At 48.9% G+C, this 24,085-nt stretch overlaps 1 protein-coding gene across 1 annotated transcript; it reads right to left on the bottom strand.

The window, feature by feature from the left end:
* Positions 1-12,181: 12,181 nt before the first annotated feature.
* LGALSL (galectin like) lies at positions 12,182-22,623 on the bottom strand. Its single transcript, XM_038751515.1, has 5 exons — positions 22,543-22,623; positions 16,159-16,230; positions 15,908-15,996; positions 14,378-14,555; positions 12,182-12,849 (listed from the first exon to the last, which is right to left on the bottom strand). Exons 1-5 carry the CDS (start codon positions 22,588-22,590, stop codon positions 12,706-12,708), a joined length of 531 nt encoding a protein of 176 aa, XP_038607443.1. The 5' UTR covers positions 22,591-22,623; the 3' UTR covers positions 12,182-12,705.
* Positions 22,624-24,085: the final 1,462 nt, after the last annotated feature.

Below are 24,085 nucleotides of genomic sequence, written 5' to 3'. Positions count from 1 at the left end.
GGAGAGCACAGTAGAGTTTGTAGACATAATCTCTGCCCTCAGGGAGTTTATGGTTTGGAGGGGCAGATTGGAGAAAGCATGGAACTGGGAGTTAGGAGACCCAAGTTTTCTTTTTTTAAAATTACATTTGTTAAGTGTTTACTATGTGCCAAGCACTGGACTAAGCGCGAGGGTAGATACAAGATAATCAGGTTGGACACAGTCCATGTTCCACATGAGTCTTAATCCCCATTTTACAGATGAGGTAAATGAGGCACAGAGAAATTAAGCGAGTTGCCCAAGGCCCCACAGCAGACAAGTGGCAGAGCCGGGATTAGAACTCAGGTCCTCTGACTCCCAGGCCTGTTCTCTTTCCACTAGGCCACGCTAATTCTATGTTTTAATTCCAACTCTGCCATTGTCCTGCTGGGTGACCTTGGGCAGGTTACTAAACTTCTCTGTGCCTCTGTTTCCTCATCTGTAAAATGGGGAGAAGCTATCTGCTCTCCCTCCCTCTTTAAATCAATCAATCAATCGTATTTATTGAGCGCTTACTGTGTGCAGAGCACTGTACTAAGCGCTTGGGAAGTACAAGTCGGCAACACATCATCATCATCACCATCAATCGTATTTATTGAGCGCTTACTGTGTGCAGAGTACTGTACTAAGTGCTTGGGAAGTACAAATTGGCAACATATAGAGACAGTCCCTGCCCAACAGTGGGCTCACAGTCTAGAAGGGGGAGACAGAGAACAAAACCAAACATACTGACAAAATAAAATAAATAGAATAGATATGTATAAGTAAATAAATAAATAGAGTAATAAATATGTACAAACATATATACATATATACAGGTGCTGTGGGGAAGGGAAGGAGGTGCTCTCTGACACGGGGCAGGAACGATTTGATGATTTGATTATCTCATTTCTACACCAGTCCTTGGCACATAGTAGAGCCCTGTACAACTTGGGAAAGTACAATAGAATTAGTATACATGATCCCTACTCCCAAAGAGTTTATAATCTAGTGAGGAGATGGGCACTTACAAAGCAGTAATAGAGTATAAAAGAGATATACATTTTGAGAGTACTCAAAGTGATTAGGTGGAAGAGAAAGGTTCAGGTGGCAGGACGGGGATAGAAGATGGAGAGAATAGAGATAAATCAGGGAAAGCCTCCTGGAGGAGATGTGAAGGTAACAAAATCTACGTTTTCTGGGATGTGAGGGGTTCCAGGCCAGGGTGAGTGTGAGCAAGAGGTCGCTGACAGGAGAGACGGGCAGGAGAGACGAAAACGAAGCCCATTGAGTAGAATCAAGAGGAGCAAAGAGTGGAGAAGAACGTAGTTACATAGGTGGGAGACACGTGATTGAGTGAGATGTTTCTTGTCTGTTGTGTGGCCTTGGGCAAATATCTTAACTTCTCTAGGCCTCAATTCCCAGACTGAGCCACCTCCTTCATCTCCCCCTCCCCTGCCTAACCTCCTTCACCTCCCCACAGCACCTGTATATATATATTTGTACTTATTTATTACTCTATTTTACTTGTACATATTTATTCTATTTATTTTATTTTGTTAATATGTTTTGTTTTGTTGTCTGTCTCCCCCTTCTAGACTGTGAGCCCGCTGTTGGGTAGGTACCGTCTCTATATGTTGCCAACTTGGACTTCCCAAGCACTTAGTACACTGCTCTGCACCCAGTAAGCGGTCAATAAATATGATTGATTGATTGATTAATACAGTGCTCTGCACCCAGTAAGTGCTCAATAAATACGATTGAATGAATGAATCTGTAAAATGAGGATCAAGACTGGGCGCTCCATGGGTGGGACAGGGACTGTGTCCAACCTGTTTAACTTGAACCTACTCCAACGCTTAGAACAGTGCTTGGCATATAGTAAGCGCTTAACCAATACTGTAATATCAAGAGGCTGATGCAGTCAACAGGTTCCCACCTGACAAGTCACTTACCTCAATATCCAGCCCTTGGAGCCGGGGACTGTACATTACTCAGTACACAGTAAGCGCTCAGTACAGTGCTCTGCACACAGTAAGTGCTCAATAATAATAATAATAATAATGGCATTTATTAAGCTCTTACTATGTGCAAAGCACTGTTCTAAGCACTGGGGAGGTTACAAGGTGATTAGATTGTCCCACGGGGGGCTCACAGTCTTCATCCCCATTTTACAGATGAGGTAACTGAGGCACAGAGAAGTTAAGTGACTTGCCCAAAGTCACACAGCTGACAATTGGCAGAGCCGGGATTTGAACCCATGATCTCTGACTCCAAAGCCCGTGCTCTTTCCACTTAGCCACGCTGCTTCTCAATTATAAAAATGGCATTTATTAAGCGCTCACCACGTGCAAAGCACTGTTCTAAGCGCTGGGGAGGTTCCAAGGTGATCGGGTTGTCCCACGGCGGGGGCTCCCAGTCTTAATCCCCATTTTACAGATGAGGGAACTGAGGCCCAGAGAAGTGAGGTGACTTGCCCAAAGTCACACAGCCGACAAGTGGCGGAGCGGGGACTTGAACCCATGAACTCTGACTCCAAAGCCCGGGCTCTTTCCACTGAGTCACTGTCACATAACTTTTTTATTTTTCATGGTATTTGTTACCTATGAACTTACTATGTTCCAGGTACTGTACTAAGCGCTGGGGGAAGTACAAGCTAATCAATAAATATGATTGAATGAATGACTGGCATTCAGACTACCTGGGGGTTTAGCTCTCCTTTCCTTTCTCTTCCCCAGGAGGGGGAGTGAAACACCAGAGATGAGGACATCTGAACTGGCCCTCTCGGAGGACGATTTAGACATTTTCCAAATGAATGTTTACTGAGGTGTAGTTGGTAATAAGCTGGCCACCTGCCAACTGACTTGAGCAAAGCAAGTGTGCTACTGAGCTAGCCCATCACTCAATCAATAGAATAGATTAAGCAGCTACTGTTTGTTGAGCACTGTATTAAGCACTTGGAAGAGTACAATAAAGTGAGAGATGATAAATCCAGAATGTGGGAACTGAAAGGAAACCCTCCATTATTTAGCACTAAATAAATACAATTGATTGATTGCTTGATACTCAACGCAGGTCGGACCCCGTCCTGGGCTTCACAAGAGGGACAAGGGAGAACTTGGAAAGGATTCAGCAGAGAGCTGAAGAGAGGATCAACGACAATCCCAGACTGAGCCCCTTCCTTCCTCTCCCCCTCGTTCCCCTCTCCATCCCCCCCATCTTACCTCCTTCGCTTCCCCACAGCACCTGTATATATGTTTGTACATATTTATTACTCTATTTATTTATTTTACTTGCACATATCTATTCTATTTATTTTATTTTGTTAGTATGTTTGGTTTTGTTATCTGTCTCCCCCTTTTAGACTGTGAGCCCACTGTTGGGAAGGGACCGTCTCTATATGTTGCCAATTTGTACTTCCCAAGTGCTTAGTACAGTGCTCTGCACATAGCGCTCAATAAATACGATTGATGATGATGATGATGATGACATTGTACTCTCCTAAGTGGTTAGAACAGTGCTCTGCACAAAGTAAGCACACAATAAATGCCATTGATTAATTGATTGATTGATCACTGAGAAAATGGCAAGGAGAGGGAAATGAGTTTTCTGAGGAAAGGCTAAATGATTTGGAACTATTCGTCCCAGAGAGAAGATGTTTGCAGGGCCAGTTTTCAAGATTTTCAGTACGTGAGTTTAAACATCGAATTAACCTAAAATCTGGGCTTGCTGGAGACACCACAGAGCTTCCTCAGGGGCCCAAGTCTGCCATCTCACCTTTCCCCATCTGGCCAGGCCCTGAAGCCAGTGCCGGTCTGCAATAAGACCACCTCTTGGGCCAAGTAAAGGCTCAACATCTCACCTTCTCCGCTGAACAAAGAACAAGGTTACTGGGCTAAACAGCAGAATAAAGGATTTAGGTTGGATCCTAAGGATGACTACATTGGCAGTCAGATTTGTTCAATGCTGGAAATGGCGACTGAGGGACACTCCTTTTCTGGAGATAATTCCAAGTAGGATTTTAAGATCCCTGAGGGCAGGCCCTCTGCTTGTATCCCGTGTTTCTAGCACCTAACACAGTGTTCAGCATACAGCAGAAACTTGATAAATGCTCATAATGGTGATGATGATGATGAGAGTCTCACCTACCCTGAGATGATTCAGGTTTAGGGCTAGATTGCTCAGTGGGAATTCAGGAATTTTCTGAGAGGGGAGGGGAGGGGATCTGTGGGGCAGCCCTACTTTCCAGGGAGGGAACAGAAGACTGACAGAAGTCAGTTGCTGAGCTCCAACTCTGCTTCCCCCCAATCCGGCTCGTTAATGGCAGGCTGTTCAATGCCCCCCATGCCTCTACCTGGCATGGCCTAGCTTGCTGGTCAGGGCACAAGGAAGGGCCTGGCATGGGCCTAGCCTGCTGGTCAAGCACACGAGAAGGAGCTCAGCCTTGGGAAACAGAGGACATGCGTTCAAATCCCAGCTCTGCCAAATGCTTGCTTTGTGACCTTGGGCAAGTCACTTAGCTTCTCTGGGCCCGAGTGCTCTTTGTCTCTCTCCTACCTCGACTGTAAGCCCAATGCAGGAAAGGGCCTGTGTCCAACCTAACTTGCATCTACCACAGTGCTAAGAACGGCATTTGACATATAGTAAGCGACTAGCAAAGGTCCTGGCACGGGCCTAGCCTGCTGCTCAGAGATCCAGTCGAGCAAGCCTTCTTACTTGTGATCCTGACTGGAGGTCAGGAGGTGAATTTCTCAACCTCTTGGAAACCTTTTCAGCCATAGGTTTAAGTTCTCCTCAGGCAGTCCCATTATAATCCAGGGAATGGGTCCCCTGTAGCAAATGGATCCTCTTCTCTTAGTACTCAGCTCCCTGATTCTCCAGGAGAGCTCCTCTCCCTGGTACTCTGTGCTGCTGCCACACTCCCTGCTGCAAGTATATCAGAGCAGAGGGGACAAGGCGGGTTGCCAGGGATGGACATGAGGAATTGGGCATCAATCCAACTGAAGAGCCCTTGAAAGGCTTCTTCAGGTGCCTGGGACTTGGATTTTATATTCTTCCACTGCCTCCAGGCTTCCTGCCTCACTCCACCTATCTGTCAGCCCCACTACCCACTGTCCTTCCACCCTTCACTCCTCCCTCTGTGCCCAGAATGGTAAATTGGATCCTTTTCAAAGTAAGAAAAATCAATCAATTGAAAAAACATCCAACATGTTCATGATACATGCAATATTTCCATTAAAAGCATTTATTAAGCAGTGTGGAGAGAATTGTATTAGGCTCTTGAGAATGAATGGTGGAAGTTAAAGACTTGATCCCTGTTCTCAAAGGGCGTACCACGAAATAGGGGTGACAAGGGGACACACGTTGCCAAGAGAGAATGTATATAAAAATAATTAAAAGCAAATGCATATCTAACAAATAAACAGTTACACAGACGCATGTTTAGGCAACTAATGGGTTGTCATGGCTAGGGAGGTGGGGATGAATCAGAGAATTCTCATGGAGGGGGTGACTTTTTAAGAGGGCTTTGAAAATGGAGAGGGAGGTAATTTGGTGGATTTATTGGGGAGGTCAGGACAGAGTGCCATGCAGAGGGGAACGCCAGGCTATATACTGCCTTCCTGTCATTTGATGAAGGGATTAAAAACAAATCTGCTCACTTGGGAAGGAAAAGTTGGAAATAAATGGGGAAAAAATGTGAATTAGAATCATAATCTCCATATATATACCATATATATTTACATACACTACCAAAATCCTGTAACTTTCACATTTGATTTTTATTAAAAGGACTTTATCAAAGTTGCACAACACAGAAAAATAAGTTTACAGTTTATGATACATATTTCCAGGTTTTCATGCATACTTTTAGTTCATTTTATTGAAACATACAGAATACCATGTGCTGATGTGAAAATCATTATTGCATTATGAGAAACTGTGCTTTCTAATGGTATTTCCCCAAATCCAGAAAGCAGGCAACAAAACTGTATAATTATCTTCTAAAAACTAAGCTCAGAATAGCATGGATACTGTGGGATGTTGATTTTATTTAAAGCAAAACGAAAGATCTGGGATGCATACTTTTAAGTATAGATACTTAGATGCTCTCAAATCATTTTACCAACAAGCAACATCATTTCTATGTAGCTGGGGAAACTGAGGCAGAGAAGTTTGGTGATGACTTTAGATGTCTCCAGATCCCCATACCTTGCCTTAACTACTGGGATACACTTCCATTTGTTCCTACTCCAATTTGTCCGGGTAAGCTTGACTTTCATTAGCTGAATAATTAAGGACAGAATACTGGTGGAGCAGAAAGGCCAGAGGTTATTAGTTGAATATTTGTTAGCATCGTTACTATTAAATGATTAAAAAAAATCTACAGCAATCGAGAAAGTGGGGATGACCTGAAGCCACAACAAGAGTCCTTTACTGAGATGTTAGGTATTTCAATCAATCAAATGCTTGGGAGAGTACAAAGTCACAATATAATGATATATTCCCTGCCCACACGAGCTTACAGTCAAGAGGGGGAGACAGACATTAATATAAATAAATAAATTAGAGATCTGTCCATAAATGCTGTGGGGCTGGGAGGAGGGGATGAATAATACACTACACTAGGTATAACTGAAGCCAAGATTCCCGCTCATACTAGGAACTAAACAGGACTACCAAAGTTACAGAAAGATCCTGAGGCTATTTCACTGGTTCCCCACTTCTACTGTCCCCCCAGGGTGGCTGGGGTTTTGTTATGGCATTACAAGTATCATAACCAATTGCTTTGCATTACCTTTGCAAGGAAGTTAGCTACCTTTTTCAAAAGATCTGGCGGGGTGGGGAAGAAGAATGGGAAAATGATTAAGAATCCACTGACTGTTACATACAGGGGTCAAAGGGCTTCCCGTTGATGACTGGAAACATTCAAGTTAATGTCACATTCTTCTGGGAAATAAAAGCTTCAAAATTCAACAGCAAAATGCTTAAAGAAAGATGAGTACCAGCAAATGCCCTGCTGCGACAGACCTGTGGTCGAGAACAGAGGATGCTTGGAAGTTCGATGGATGGTTGGTTGCCCAGGATGCTTGGAAGTTCGATGGATGGTTGGTTGCTCTCTTATACACCTTGTACATCTAACTACATGTACAATTTGATATCCCTAACTTTCTCCCCTAATAATTCATTATGGAGCCCTCATAATGGAATTTATCTAAACCCATCTTCACCTTTTGATATTTTCTGCCTACATAAATTCTTGAGGGCCACAAATTCTATATGTTTTACCATCCGTGGCTTACAACAAATTTTCCCTCGATCTTGAACCTAGCCCCTGCAAGACCAAGTGGAGAAGCTCTCTTGCTCTTCTACCCTTACGTGAACATTTCAGCTACGATCTGTACTGCCCACTTGGAAAGTTTTTATTTAGAAAAAAAAATTTGTAAGACCCCGGATCAAAAGACTAATAGATGATACTGATATGCAAGATGTATTAGGCCTTCTTTCATGCCATGTCCCACTTCATGAAAGCCATCATTTTCCAAAATGATCAGAAACACCACGGCAATTGCAATCTCACCTCTTATTCTATTTACCTCTTAAGATTATGAGTCTTGTGTGGTTCCGGGACTCTATGATGATGATGGTATTTGTTAAGTGCTTACTCTGTGCCAAGCACCGTTCTAAGTGCTGGGGTAGATACAAGGTAATCAGGTTGTTCCACGTGGGGCTCACAGTCTTAATTCCCATTTTACAGATGAGGTAACTGAGGCACAGAGAAGTTAAGGGACTTGCCCAAAGTCACACAGCTGATAAGTGGCAGAGGTGGAATTAGAACCCCTTGACCTCTGACTCCCAAACCTGTGCTCTTTCCACTAAGCCATGCTGCTTCTCAGCCATGCTGCTCTACCCAATCTGATTTTTCTTGCATCTGCCCAAGAGCATAGGACTTATAATCGTGGTTATTTGTTAAGCATATACTATGTGCCACGCACTGTACCAAGTGCTGGGGTAGATACAAGATAATCATGCCCCACACGGAGCTCACAGTCTAAATAGGAGGGAGAACAGGCACTGAAGCGACACTTTGAGGATGAGGGAAGTGAGGCACGGAAGATAAGTGACTTGCCCAAGGCCAAACAACAGACAAGTGGCAGAGCCGGGATTAAAATCCAGGTCCTCTGATTCCCAGGCCCATGCTCTTTCCACTTAGCTTAGTACAGTGCTCTGCACAGTAAATGCTCAATAAATACCATCACTGAGGAGCCATGCTGCTTTCCAGTGATGCTGCTTAATGTGACACGACCTGGTACATACTAAGCCCTCAACAAAAAACATGATTATTAACTCACATGCTTGAAATACAATTGCGTACTCATGTTCTTTAGGATGGAGAGAGTGGAAATCACAATGCCATTCTCTGGCAGAAGGCGGGGGCCTGAACATCTTCAGATGCCAGGCCTATAGGCTAACACAGTCCCCTCAAGTCTCAAAGTTACTGAGTCCATTTCCAACCCAATTCAGGGGCAATGTGGAGCTCGTGACCTGGGGCCCAGCGAGACCAGAACCCACCCTTGGAAAATGGAAAAAGTTGGGAGCAGGACCCTGCTTCCCAGGGTTTGGCAGAACGTGGAAGAGAGGCCTGGGAAGGGATGAGGAGGTAGAGAGAAGGGAAGGCCAACAGGGCAACAAAACTTGCAGGAAAAACTCCACTTCCCTCCCAATCATCTTCTTCTGCAGTTCGATTGCGGATTGTTGACCCCGGGGGGTCACCTGCAGCTGGGGCAAAGAACGGCACTAGTGGTTTGTTCTCTTGGATGGATTTAAGACAAATTCAGTTCCGGGGCAAAGAACGGCACTAGTGGTTTATTCCCTTGGATGGATTTAAGACAAGTTCAGTTCCCCTAACAGGGAAACTCAGGTGTGACTTTCGTCCACAGCCCCTTAGAGACGCTACCCGCCAAAATGTGCTCCTCCCACAGGGACTGAGGGATCTTAAGTAGCACGTGGCAAGCAAACCTTTCTTCCACAGTACCCTGGGCTTTTGTTAGCTACATTTAGATTTGGCACTAGGCTGATGTTACAGTACAAGGCAACCGGCAAGCCAGCCCAGGGACTGCTGCCCTTCAAAAGACATTTGAAACTGACTATTTGAGGGATAATCAGAGTTCAGGATGTTGGGGAGGCCTGAATTTGGCTGAATTTGGGCAGGACTAAAAGCATTCCATGCTGCTTGTTATAGCATAGATGCTCCTTGCTGAAAAACCACATTAGAGCCCACTCTCCTACTCATATCCCATCATTCCGGGACATGCATTAAGAAAAAAAAAATCCAGACAATTTACACACCCAGCAGTGACTATTTTGCCCATGTGTCTCTTCCGTCTCCTCTTTCAGCCTGTAGAGGTGAGCCACATTAACCCTTTATTCAAACAGTGTCTAAGCCACTAAATACAGTTCAGAAACACAGATAGGTCACTCCTACTTTGGGAAGTACGGCTACGATGGAAGAGAAAGTGTATCCACTCTTTAGTTGTTTCCTGGGTTGTTACAAACTTTGAAAACACTTAGTACAAAACACTTTTATTGTAGTGCAAATATTTTCACCAGTGACTCAATAAGGGAAGAACACAGTTCGCAACATTTTACACCATGCAGGAAATAAGAAAGGGTTTCTTGGAAAATATTTCATAGGAATATTATCTCTACATAATGCTAAAGAAAATCAAGGCTGCTTCAGTGAAGGCAACATTCCTCTCCCTGCCTGCTTAGTCTGATTTCCGGAATAAAATGAAAGAATTTGCTGTTACCAATGCCAAGTCAACCTTAACCTCCATGACTCCCAAGATTTGCCAGCCTATTTGGGCTAAGGAGGTGCATTCACTCCGAATACATTTTAAATGTATTCATTTCAGGACAGATCTAGATGCTGGCCAGAAGTTTCTAAAACTCTGCCTGATTTCCCAGAGTCTAGATTTATGTATATCAAGGCTCAACTCTTAATATCTGTCTCTAGACTGTAAGCTGGTTGTAGGCAGGGAGCATATCTACCATCTCTGTTGTAATGTACCCTTTCAAGTGCTTAGCCCAGTGCCCTGCACACAGCAAGCGCTCAATAAATACCACTGATGGACTGATTCTCTCTTTGGAAACTCAGACTCTGGCCTGAAACAGTATTCTCCTGACCGCAGTTTTCACTGACACCTCAAATCACACTGCTCACCCAAACTTTCCTACTTTGGATCTCTCGTGTTGATGAGCCAGATGACGATTCTTTTTTAAAACCGTTAGAGATTAGGGCAGCAGGATTTTTTTTAAATACTCACTGAATTTTCTCTCCCGGGGTTAACATTAATGCTTACGGGAATGACACTGGTGCATATTGCCAGGCAGCAAGGAGTTCGGGTCAGAAAACGTTAACACGGGGTTTTTGCCGCCAAACCGTTTAAGAGAGCCTGCTTCTGAGTTAGGAGATAGTCATATTCAGTCATCCTCCTCAGCTTCCTCCAGTTCTAGATGAATTAGGCAAGAGATCAGTGGTGACCTTTTTCGGTAAAGTCCAATGTCACGACGATCGGATCGATTCGGCTCCCCTCCTGGTTCGATACGGACGTCCTTTTGGATACTTACCCATTTTTCGGGTCGTGCTAATCCGTTAAACCCAGGGTCGGGACCAGCTGAGAGCCCGAGTATAGCAGTGCAGAGGAAGAGGCAGACCTGGTAATGTAAACACCCCTCTAGACTGAAAGCTCCTTGTGGGCAGGGAACGTGTCTTCCGACTCTGTTGTCTTGCACTCTCCCAAGCATCTAGTACAGTGCGCTGCACACAGTAAGCACCTAATAAATACCACGTATTGACTGAATGGCACTCAGAGAGTCCTTGGAAGGATGGCTGGGGTATAAAAATCCACACCTGCCCAAAACAAAGTCTCTGCTAGAGTCTCTTTCTACGACATAGCAATTCATTCAGGTTTCAAAAACTAGGGGACAGTCCAAATGCATCATCTGTAAAAGATTCATACTTGTGTTTCCTTTGCTTACAGGTGAATGTACTTTGGTACCGAAACACTGTCTACATTCTTAACACGTGAACATGACACAGTCATTCAGTGCCTGCGAGCTGTGTAAAAGCAGCAAAGCAAGACAAGAACATGTTGTGGCAAGACTCAATGCTCAGTACAGACAAAATCCAAATAATATATAAATACACCTGCCCATTCACCACCCCCACCCATCTTAAAAGCAATGTTGAGAGGCTGGCATCCATCAACCCAATTCAGGAAATTCAGAAGCCAGAACTTGTTCTGTATCATGGTGTAACTGACTTCCTGCCCTGGGTGCCCAACCATTTGATTGTTCCAATGAGTTCTGTTGCCAATTTGTACTTCCCAAGCGCTTACTACAGTGCTCTGCACACCGTAAGCGCTCAATAAATATGATTGATGATGATGTTTCTGGGTAATCTGAGGTGGTCCACTCAACTTGTGCTGACCTCAGAAACCTGGCCTAACAATAAAACTCACAGAGTAATGCTTCCAGCCCAATTAGCCTAGCGGGAAACTGGAACTGCTTTGAGGCTCCACAGAAGACCAAAGCAGGTATAATCCTTAGGTATTAAGAGTAAATCAACTGTGAAATTCTCCTGTTTTTGCTGGCTTGAAGTGTGTAGATTACATATATCTACACGGTACTACACACATATCTACATATATAGATATGTGTGTGTATATATATATATAAAACACACATACATATATATGTATAAACATATATATACACACAGACATATCGATATATGTAGATATATTTTGAAAACTGTTTCTCTGCATGACTTTTCTTAGATTTTCATTGTGTTGGCTGGCCAAAACACCTTTATATGTTGCTACAATATACTTTTAAATTGTCTTCGCAGTTATAAGTGCCTTATATTAAATTTAATAACTTACCGGGCAATTCTAGAGATGACAGATATTTAGTCCTAGGGAACCCCAAAGCTTTTGATTCACAGTAAGGAACTTGAACAACCAAAATACAACTATACCTAAAAAACATCTCATCTTCCTTTGTCATTTCATTGAAAAATTGCAAAGCTCCCCGTAAAGCACTTAGAGCAACGACGCTGTCAGACTTAATCTTACACTGTTAAAGGGCGCTCCAAGAACTAAATTGTTCAAGAAGAATATGATGTGTTTCAAGAACGATATGTTTAATTTACCCAAAGAACCTAAGACATCTGTACATTCCAAACTCTTGTACTTGCTGTCCTTGATGCTCAATAACATTGCTTATTTTTCTAATTCATACATCGAGTATAAATAAATAAACTACAGGGAAGCCTTAAAATGTAATAACATTACGCTGTGCAAAAAACTTTAACAACCTATATTCTATTTAATACCCTGACTAAAATATATATTTTTGATTGTGCTACACTCATCCACTTCAGTGCAGAAATGATATTTGCACACGAAGAATTGTCTGTGTTAAAAATGGTTGAGCATTTCTGATGTCGATGCAATGTTCCCATTTGAAAACTGATAAACTGCTGCCGATTAAGCCCTAAACTCAGTTCATCATTTGGGTTTAAACTGCACACACAGCAGAGGCAGTGAAGCTTGCCTTTAAAAGTCTCCAGATTCGGCTAGGACAGCTCTTCCAGACAAAGGGTCGTCCCTGATCTCGTTTGGCATTGAGAGAGTCTGAACAAGTTCAGCCCAGTTTAGTGATCTGGAGGTCTCCGTTTATCTTTATCGTGTCAATGGCTGACAACGTTTCAATTCGATGGTAAAAATCAAAGAGCTGGTGTCCGTCCACAAATACTCTGAAACGAGGGTGCTCGCAAAGAATTTCAACCTGTCGGAAGGAAAACGAGGAAGTGGGTTTACCATTAGATGGAGTCTGGGAACGTGGGAAGGTCTCCCCGCTCCCCTTTTAGACACGATCGATCAGCCGTATTTATTGGGAGCTTACTGCAGGTGGAGAACTGTACTGAGCGCTTGGGAGAGTATAACACTCCAACGTGATAACCGCTTTCGCCTTTGATACTTAGCAAGCCCAATGCCACAGTGCAGAGTGCTAAGCCCACCGCTGCGCTCCATACAAAAAAAAAAAAAAACACCAAAAAATACCTTTCTCCAACTCTACTGGGAGTTCCCTCTTCAAGCAGAATGATGGCATTAGAGAAGCAAGGAGGAAGCAAGTAATTATAGAGTTTGCACCAAACATGGATATGATGGATTACTAAACCAGAATGTGGGGTACGTGGTAATTAGTATTGGACCAACTGAGTATAATTACTAAGGCCCTGTTAAGTAAAACAGATAGCTTGATTCTCACTGCAAAAGCTAGCTACGTTCTCTCCCTTTTTTAAACCGAACTGCACCTTAGTAATCCACCTGAGTGTGTAATTATTAGTTTCCAGTGTGTATTTATAAAAGCATAGGTGTTCCCCAGGTAGCTGACATGATTTTAGTCACATCTAATTTATGTTATTATTGAGGTGACATCACTCACAGGGGCAAAGTCAAGCCCAGTTTTGGCTTATTTCTTCCCCATCGGAGCCAAAAGCTTGGAGTTATTCCCACATGCTGGACGCGCTGGCCCCTCCTTCCCCTGGCCAGCGTCCCAGAGAAGCCAGTTGAAGGTTTGGCACTTACAGCCCAGGGCTGTGATTAGAAGATTTGAGTTCCAGACTCTGACACTGACACAGCTACATAATTCTAGGCTTGCCGTTTAACCTCTGAGCCTCGTTTTCCCTGTTTGCAAAATGGGTACTGCAAATTAATTCCCCGTAAAGGGCTTCGGGATTTCTAGATGAAAGGCCTCGGGTTAAGGGCCGAGTTTATTTGGAAAAAGGTCAATGAGAGTTTTGCTGACTTAATGGCTACATACACATATGGGGCCCAGAGCCATAACCCTTGCTGCCAGTTATGGTATGCATTCCAAGAAGAGGTGGCGAAGAAAATTTTGGCATTAGCTTCTTGTTCTGCGGACAGTCCTTGAACACTGCGATACTGAACTGTCAGAACAGATGCTCTCGCCAGTTGATAAAGAGACAAATTTATAAAGACATACATAATTTAAACGACCCAGGAGTAGCCAGCTGAAAAGTGCTCTTGGGAACGGATGAGATTAACTCCAATTGGATTTCGAACTACTTTCAATATTCCGAGCTTTCTGCTTTATAGCGTCCAGGTAGAAAACAAAAAGTCAGCGGGTGCCGTTGCAAATATCGGCTGGGTCACAGAAATTCTTCGGGACATTTATCTTGCCTAGGTGGCAAACTGCTTGACCATTCAAAAGCGTTGGAGGCTTTGAGCAAACAAAATAGCACCTCAGGTCCAAGTGGTTAGTAGCAAAGTCGGCACCCTTGAGTACTCACCCTAAACGGCTGGTCTGGGATGAATGGAAAGTAGGGAATCGCCGACTGTTCTTCACCCCGCTCACCAGATATACAGGAGTTTCTTAGCAGCTGCCGGTCTGTAAACACAGCCTTCAGTTCGATGGCCACATCAGCAGGAGGATCTTCGGACTCCCCACACGTCAGGCTGATCTCAAAACTGAAAGACAAATACAGCCGACTCGAATAGCTCCGGGACCGATTATCAGTGGGTGGGTTACCCAGGGCCTTTTCCTCCCCTTCTCCCCTGGGGGTAGTTTACCTTTTCTTCTCTTTTCTCCCACCCAACTTTCTACCAGGAATGCTGACATGTTGTCTGGTTGAGCTAAACGGGGCTCCAGTGGGGGGAAGGGGGACGGAGGGAAGACAGAACGCTGCTAAAATAATGACGTCCCATTTTTCAGTATCCACGTTTAACCCTGTTGTCCACTCAATTCCCACTGACTGTGCCAAACCGACTGTAATTCCAATCGAATCAGAACTGGGACACCACACCTAATAATCCTAAGAAAAATTGAGAAGCAGCGTGGCTCAGTGGAAAGAGCCCGGGATTTGGAGTCAAATCCCAGCTCCGCCAATTGTCAGCTGTGTGACTTTGGGCAAGTCACTTCACTTCTCTGCGCCTCAGTTACCTCATCTGGAAAATGGGGATTAAAGACTGTGAGCCCCCCGTGGGACAACCTGATCACCTTGTAACTTCCCCAGCGCTTAGAACAGTGCTTTGCACATAGTAAGCGCTTAATAAATGCCATTATTATTATTAATCCAATCCAGCCTAGAAAAAGTCCTGTGTCCAGAAATAGCCCTGAAACGTGTCCAAGGAATTTCAGCTTATTTCAAGTACTTTTTTTTTCCTCTTCATTCTTTAAGGTGCTTTAACTAAACCAGGATTTTTATAAGTCTCAATGTTTCCACTACGGGTCAAAGGGGAAATGTGAGCCTATGTTTATGATCTGATAAAAATAGCTGTCTGCAAAATGATGGAGAGGGATTCCTGCCAATTCTTTGCATGGGAACCGGGTCCTTTCTCGGAGCGCTTCAGCTGGGAAACACATCCGGCCCTGGAGGAGGAGTGCCAGGCTGTTGGGGCAAGGGCCAATACTGGACGCCCCGTGGGCAGCATAAAGCTGCAAAGCCGCAGCATAAAAAGAAATCACTTATGAGGCGTGGAAAATACACATCTGCTTGCACGGGAGATCCCATGGACACTCACTGCTCGTGTCCCCAGAGAAGCAGTGTGGCCTAATGGGTAGAAAAAGGGCTTGGGAGTTGGAGAACTTGGGTTCTAACCCCTGCTCTGCCACTTGTCTGCTGTGTGACCATGGACACCGCTCGGTGCCTCAGTTTCCTCATCTGTACAACGAAGAGTAAATCGACTTGCTCCGACCTAGACTGGAGTCCCATATGGGACAGGGTCTGTGTCCAACCTGATAACCTTGTACCTAGCCCAGTGTTTAGTAGGGCGCCTAATAAGCGCTTAACAAGTACCATAATTATTCATCACTATCTTACCTCTCAGGGTTGAGGTCTACGATCCCCATCACTAAGACCTTCTTGCCCGGCCTCATCCCTCCTTTAATGTGCCCGCAAAACGGTACGATCTGGGGGGGGGAGAAAAGAGAAGCAGATTTGTCTTGCGTCCACGACAGAGTCTGGCCTTCAGATCAAGAAAATTCCTAGGGGATAAAACGAGGGAAGGGAAGAGACGGGGTGCGGTGGGCGTCCTAAAGCGAAAAGCTGCAGCATAAAAAGAAATCACTTACGAGGCGTGGAAAATACACATCTGCTTGCACGGGAGATCCCAGGGAGTTGTTTAAATGCCCGTCATCTAGTTTCTAAAAACAGAATCGCAGGGTGAGATTCTCTTTGCATATGCAGTGAGGGGATCCGCGGGGAGACCCCCCCCCCACCACCTCTTTTCGTTCATTCATTCAAGGCGGGGGCGGCGCTTACTACGTGCCAGACACTGCACTGAGCGCTCATGAGCCTGCCTACTATGCTCCTGATGCCTGTCTCCATGTTTTGTGGTGTTGTCTGTCTCCCCGCTTCTAGCCTGTGAGCCCGTTGTTGGGTAGGGACCGTCTCTATCTGGTGCTGATTTATACTTCCCAAGCGCTTAGTACAGTGCTCTGTGCACAGTAAGTGCTCAATAAATACAATTGAATGAATGAATTGTATCTACAATAATAATAATGATGGCATTTGTTAAGCACTTACTATGTGCAAAGCACTGTTCTAAGCACTGGGGAGGTTACAAGGTGATCAGGTTGTCCCACGGGGGGCTCAGTCTTAATCCCCATTTTACAGATGAAGTAACTGAGGCACAGAGAAGTTAAGTGACTTGCCCAAAGTCACAGCAGAGCACTGTACTAAGCGCTTGGGACGTACAAGTCGGCAACATAGAGAGTCGGTCCCTACCCAACACCGGGCTCACAGTCTAGAAGGGGGAGACAGACAACAAAACATAACATGGAGGCAGGTGTCAAAATCGTCAGAACAAATAGAATTAAAGCTATATGCACATCATTAACATCATAATTAACATCATTAACATCATTATCATCATAGCAGCATGGCTCAGTGGAAAGAGCCCGGGCTTTGGAGTCAGAGGTCATGGGTTCAAATCCCGGCTCCGCCACTTGTCAGCTGTGTGACCTTGGGCAAGTCACTTCACTTCTCTGTGCCTCAGTTACCTCACCTGTAAAATGGGGATTAAGACCGTGAGCCCCCCGTGGGACAACCTGATCACCTTGTAAACTCCCCAGCGCTTAGAACAGTGCTTTGCACATAGTAAGCGCTTAATAAATGCCATCATCATCATCATCATCATTAACAAAATAGAGTAGTAAACATGTACAAGTAAAATAGAGTAATAAATCTGTATAAATATATATACGGGTGCTGTGGGAAAAAGGAAAAAGGGGGCTCAGTCTGGGGAGGCCTCCTGGAGGAGGTGAGCTCTCAGGACACCCCCGGTCCGCAACTGCAGTGAAATTCCCAGCTCCTTGGGCCACCACTTTTCCCAAACCGAGGAGTGGCGGAGGGGGGACAACGTGTGGGGGTGATGGGGGGCTCCTCCGACCGCCTTTCCCCGCCGCTCTCGGATCCATTCATTCGATCGTATCGATGGAGGCGCTCACTGTGTGCACAGCACTGGACTAAGCGCTCGGAAGGTGCAACTGGGCAGCAGATGGAGACAATCCCTGCCCAGGCTGGGCTCACCGGGGCCGGGGTGCGGGAAGGGCGAGCGGACCCGGGGTCATTCATTCCTTCATTCATTCAGTCGTATTTATTGAGCGCTTACTGTGTGCAGAGCACTGTACTAAGCGCTTGGGAAGTACAAGTTGGCAACATATAGAGACGGTCCCTACCCAACAGCGGGCTCACAGTCTAGAAGAGGGAGACAGAGAACAAAACAAAACATATTAACATTCAGTCGTACTTGTTGGGCGCTTCCTGTGCGCAGGGCACTGGACTCCAGGAGGCCTTCCCAGACTGAGCCCCCTCCCCATCTCCCCGCCTTACCTCCTTCCCCTCCCCGCAGCACCTGTATATATGTTTGTACGTATTTATTACTCTATTTTATTTGTACATATTTATTTTATTTTGTTATTTTGTTTTGTTTTGTTGTCTGTCTCCCCTTCCTAGACTGCGAGCCCGCTGTTGGGTAGGGACCCTCTATGTTGCCAACTTGTACTTCCCAAGCGCTTAGTACAGTGCTCTGCACACAATAAGCGCTCAATAAATACGATTGAATGAATGAATGGACTAAGCGCTTGGGAGGTGTCCTGAGGCCTGGGGCGGACCCCTGGAGCAGCCCTGAGGAGGTGGGGGGAGGGAGGCCCCCGTGCACGCGCCCACCTGCCCCCTCTGGCGGAGGCGCCCCCCAGCGGCCGGGCTGCACCTAGCAGCTCCCCCCCATATTCATTCATTCAATCGTATTTATTGAGCGCTTACTGTGTGCAGGGCACTGCACTAAGCGCTTGGGAAGTACAATTCGGCAACAGATAGAGACAATCCCTACCCAACGGGCTCACAGTCTAGGAGGGTGGGGGAGACGGACGACAAAACAGAACAAAGCAAGTGGACGGGCTTAACAATATAACACGACACAATTACAGTTGGAATAGAACAGCAGGTAAAGGGCAGGAACTCATATGCAACGGGGGGGGGGGGGGGGCGGGGGCGCCCCTCTTCATCGCTGAATCGCACCTTCATTCATTCATTCATTCAGCCCATCCACCAAGCTAGCTCTCTTCCTTCAAGGCCCTGCTGAGAGCTCACCTCTTCCAGGAGGCCTTCCCAGACTGAGCCCCTTCCTTCCTCTCCCCCTGGCCCCCCTCTCCATCCCCCCCATCTTACCTCCTTCCCTTCCCCACAGCACCTGGATATATGTTTGTACATATTTGTTACTCTATTTATTTTACTTGTACCTACCTATTCTATGTATTTTATTTTGTTAGTATGTTTGGTTTTGTTCTCTGTCTCCCCCTTCTAGACTGTGAGCCCACTGTTGGGTAGGGACCGTCTCTCTATGTTGCCAACTTGTACTTCCCAAGCGCTTAGTCCAGTGCTCCGCACACAGTAAGCGCTCAATAAATACGACTGATGATGATGATGATGATGATGATTCAGTCGTCTTGGTTGAGCGCTTCCTGTGTGCGGAGCACTGGACTAAGCGCTTGGGAAGAACAAATCGGCCGGGTGGGGGAGGGCCACGACCCCCCTGGAGCAGCCCCCCCGGGGGGGGGGGCGTGCACGCGCACACCCCTGGTCCTCCGTGCACGCGCACCCCTGCCCCCCCACCTCCCCCCGTCGCCCCCCCCCTCCGTTGTCGGCGGGGGCGCCCCCCCGCGGCCGGGCTGCACCTAGCAGCGCCCCCCGCTGCGGCCGATGGGGAGGGGACCTTCATTCATTCATTCATTCATTCAATCGCATTGATGGAGCGCTTCCTATGTGCAGAGCACTGTACTAAGCGCTTAGGAGGGACAAATCGGCCGGGCGGGGGAGGTCCACGACCCCCCCCTGGAGCAGCCCCGAGGAGGTGGGGGGGGGGCCGTGCACGCGCACACGTACCCACCCCCCCTCCGTTGTCGGCGGGGGCGCCCCCCAGCGGCCGGGCTGCACCTAGCCGCCCCCAGCCCCGCTGCGGCCGATGGGGGCACATTCATTCATTCATTCATTCATTGATTCATTCATTCATTCAATCGCATTGACGGAGCGCTTCCTATGTGCGGAGCACTGGACTAAGCGCTGGGGAGGGACAAATCTGCCCGGCGGGGGGGGAGCACGCCACCCTTGGAGCAGCCCTAAGGAGGCGGAGGGGGCGGGGGCGTGCACGCGCACCCCTGCCCACCCCCCTCCGTTGTCAGCGGGGGCGCCCCCCAGCGGCCGGGATGCACCCAGCCGCCCCCCAGCGCTGCGGCCTTGGTGGAGGGGCACCTTCATTCATTCATTCATTCATTCACTCATTCATTCAATCGCATTGATGGAGCGCTTCCTATGCGCGCAGCACTGGGCTAAGCGCTGGGGAGGGGCCCACGCCACCCTTGGAGCAGCCCCGAGGAGGGGCGGGGGTCCCGTGCACGCGCACCCCTGCCTCCCCCTCCGTTGTCGGCGGGGGCGCCCCCCAGCGGCCGGGCTGCATCTGGCCGCGGTGGAGGGGCACTTTCATTCATTCATTCATTCATTCACTCATCATTCATTCATTCGCATTGATGGAGCACTTCCTGTGCGCGGAGCACTGGACTAAGCGCTTGGGAGGGACAAATCGGACCGGCGGGGGGGGGGGGGGGGCCACGTCACCCCTGGAGCAGCCCCGAGGAGGTGGGGGGGGCCGTGGACGCGCACCCCCGCCCACCCACCCCCCGTTGTCGGCGGGGGCGCCCCCCAGCGGCCGGGCTGCACCTAGCAGCGCCCCCCACTGCGGCCGATGGGGAGGGGACCTTCATTCATTCATTCATTCATTCATTCAATCGCATTAATGGAGAGCTTCCTATGTGCGGAGCACTGGACTAAGCGCTTGGGAGGGACAAATCGGCCCGACGAGGGGGAACCCACGACACCCTTGGCGCAGCCCCGGGGGGGGGGGGGCGGCGTGCACGCGCCCCCCTGCCTCCCCCTCCGTTGTCAGCGGGGGCGCCCCCCAGCGGCCGGGCTGCACCTAGCCTCCCCCCCCCCTCCCCGGTTTGGCCGCGGAGGGGCCCACCTTCATTCATTCATTCATTCATTCCTTCCTTCACTCATTCATTCAATCGCATTGATGGAGCGCTTCCTATGCGCGGAGCACTGGACTAAGCGCTGGGGAGGGGCCCACGCCACCCTTGGAGCAGCCCCGAGGAGCGTGCACGCGCCCCCCTGCCTCCCCCTCCGTGGTCGGCGGGGGCGCCCCCCAGCGGCCGGGCTGCACCTGGCCGCGGTGGGGGGGGGGGCACCTTCATTCATTCATTCATTCATTCACTCATTCATTCAGTCGCATTGATGGAGCGCTTCCTATGCGCGGAGCACTGGGCTAAGCGCTGGGGAGGGACAAATCGGCCCGGCGGGGGAGGCCCACGCCACCCCTGGGGCAGCCCCGAGGAGGGGGGGGGGGTCCCGTGCACGCGCCCACCTGCCTCCCCCTCCGTTGTCGGCGGGGGCGCCCCCCAGCGGCCGGGCTGCACCCAGCCGCCCCCCAGCGCTGCGGCCGCGGCGGAGGGGCACCTTCATTCATTCATTCATTCATCCAATCGCATTGATGGCGCGCTTGGTGTGCGCGGAGCACTGGGCTAAGCGCTGGGGAGGGACAAATCGGCCCGGCGGGGGGGGGGGGCACGCCATCCCTGGAGCAGCCCCGAGGAGCGTGCACGCGCCCCCCTGCCTCCCCCACGTTGTCGGCGGGGGCGCCCCCCAGCGGCCGGGCTGCACCTGGCCTTGGTGTGTGTGGGGGGGGCACCTTCATTCATTCATTCATTCAATCGCATTGACGGAGCGCTCGGTGTGCGCGGAGCACTGGGCTAAGCGCTGGGGAGGGGCCCACGCCACCCCTGGAGCAGCCCCGAGGAGGTGGGGGGGCCGTGCACGCGCACACGTACCCACCACCCCCTCCGTTGTCGGCGGGGGCGCCCCCCAGCGGCCGGGCTGCACCTGGCCGCGGTGGGGGGGCGCCTTCATTCATTCATTCATTCACTCACTCACTCATTCAATCGCATTGATGGAGCGCTCGGTGTGCGCGGAGCGCTGGGCTAAGCGCTGGGGAGGGGCCCACGCCACCCCTGGGGCAGCCCCGAGGAGCGTGCACGCGCCCCCCTGCCTCCCCCTCCGTGGTCGGCGGGGGCGCCCCCCAGCGGCCGGGCTGCACCTGGCCGCGGTGGGGGGGGGGGGGATACCTTCATTCATTCATTCATTCAATCCCATTGATGGTGTGCGCGGAGCGCTGGGCTAAGCGCTGGGGAGGGACAAATCGGCCCGGCGGGGGAGGCCCACGCCACCCCTGGGGCAGCCCCGAGGAGCGTGCACGCGCCCCCCTGCCTCCCCCTCCGTAGTCGGCGGGGGCGCCCCCCAGCGGCCGGGCGGCACCTGGCCGCGGTGGGGGGGGGGGGGCACCTTCATTAATTCATTCATTCCATCGCATTGACGGAGCGCTCGGTGTGCGCGGAGCACTGGGCTAAGCGCTGTGGAGGGGCCCACACCACCCTTGGAGCAGCCCCGAGGAGGGGGGGGGGGGCCGTGCACGCGCACACGTACCCACCACCCCCTCCGTTGTCGGCGGGGGCGCCCCCCAGCGGCCGGGCTGCACCTGGCCGCGGTGGGGGGGGCGCCTTCATTCATTCATTCATTCACTCACTCACTCATTCAATCGCATCGATGGAGCGCTCGGTGTGCGCGGAGCGCCGGGCTAAGCGCTGGGGAGGGGCCCACGCCACCCCTGGGGCAGCCCCGAGGAGGTGGGGGGGGCGTGCACGCGCCCCCCTGCCTCCCCCACGTTGTCGGCGGGGGCGCCCCCCAGCGGCCGGGCTGCACCTGGCCGCGGTGGGGGGGGGGGGGGATACCATCATTCATTCATTCATTCATTCAATCCCATTGATGGTGTGCGCGGAGCGCTGGGCTAAGCGCTGGGCAGGGCCAACCCCCCGGTCCCCGCGGGGGCCCCGAGCCGGGCCACTCACCAGCACGGCCGCCGCGGTCGCGTCCCCGTGGGGCTCCGAGCCCGCCATCTTGGTGCGCGGGGGGCGCCGGGGGGCGCCCGCACCGACGGGGACAGGCTGGGGCCGGCGCGCGCACCCTCCCTCCCTCCCTCCCTCTCCCCTTCCGCGCGCCCGGGCTGAGCGCCGCCGCCGCCGCCGGAGGAGGAGGAGGAGGAAGAGGGAGGAAGAGGGAGGAAGGAGGAGGAGGAGCAGCGTGCTGTTGGGCAGCGGGCTCCCCGGCCCGGGCCCCGGCCGCCTATAAAGCAAACGGCCGCAGCCGGACCGGTTCCGACCGGCCTGTCTTGACTCGCTCAGCTTTTGCCCTGCAGCTATTGGACGCCCCGTGGGGCGGGGGGGGGGGGGCGGGTTGGGAGAGGACTGCTAATAATAATAATAATAATTGTTAAGCGCTTACTCTGTGCTCACCTCCTTCCCTTCTTCACAACACCTGTATATATTTATAATGATGATGATAGCATTTATTAAGCGCTTACTATAGTAATGATAATGGTATTTGTTAAGCGCTTACTCTGTGCTTACCTCCTTCCCTTCCCCACAGCACCTGTATAGATGTATAATAATAATGACAGCATTTATTAAGCGCTTACTATAATAATGATAATGGTATTTGTTAAGCGCTTACTATGTGCTTACCTCCTTCCCTACTTCACAGCACCTGTATATATGTATAATAGCACTTACTATAATGATGATGGTATTTGTTAAGCGCTTACTATGTGCTTGCCTCCTTCCCTTCTTCACACCTGTATATATGTATAATAATAATGACAGTATTAAGCGCTTACTATAATGGTAATGGTATTTGTTAAGCGCTTACTTTGCGCTTACCTCCTTCCCTTCTTCACAGCCCCTGTATAGATGTATAATAATAATGACAGCATTTATTAAGCGCTTACTATAGTAATAATAATGATATTTGTTAAGCGCTTACTATGCGCTTACCTCCTCCCCTTCTTCACAGCACCTGTATAGATGTATAATAATAATGATAGCATTTATTAAGCACTGACTATAATAATAATGGTATTTGTTAAGTGCTTACCTCCTTCCCTTCTTCACAGCACCTGTATATACGTATAATAATAATGACAGCATTTATTAAGCGCTTACTATAATAATAATAATGGTATTTAAGTGCTTACTATGTGCTTACCTCCTCCCCTTCTTCAGAGCACCTGTATAGATGTATAATAATAATGATAGCATTTATTAGGCACTTACTATAGTAATAATAATGGTATTTGTTAAGCGCTTACCTCCTTCCCTTCTTCACAGCACCTGTATAGATGTATAATAATAATGACAGTATTTATTAAGCGCTTACTATAATAATAATGGTATTTGCTAAGCACTTACTATGTGCTTGCCTCCTTCCCTTCTTCACAACACCTGTATAGATGTATAATAATAATGATAGCATTTATTAAGCGCTGACTATAATAATAATGGTATTTGTTAAGCGCTTACCTCCTTCCCTTCTTCACAGCACCTGTATAGATGTATA

Source organism: Tachyglossus aculeatus, chromosome 9 (genome assembly GCF_015852505.1).
Source record: "Tachyglossus aculeatus isolate mTacAcu1 chromosome 9, mTacAcu1.pri, whole genome shotgun sequence".
In the NCBI taxonomy this organism is placed as follows: Eukaryota; Metazoa; Chordata; class Mammalia; order Monotremata; family Tachyglossidae; genus Tachyglossus; species Tachyglossus aculeatus.
This window is presented reverse-complemented; position numbering and strand designations above follow the sequence as displayed.

Bases quoted from the DNA above. Each gene is read 5' to 3' on its own strand.
- LGALSL (XM_038751515.1), bottom strand. From the start codon at position 22,590: ATGGCGGGCTCGGAGCCCCACGGGGACGCGACCGCGGCGGCCGTGCTG. The intron at 16,231-22,542 runs GTGAGTGGCCCG...TTCTGTTTTTAG, and splicing joins CGACCGCGGCGGCCGTGCTG to AAACTAGATGACGGGCATTT. The intron at 12,850-14,377 runs GTGAGTACTCAA...TCCTTCCGACAG, and splicing joins TCCCAGACCAGCCGTTTAGG to GTTGAAATTCTTTGCGAGCA.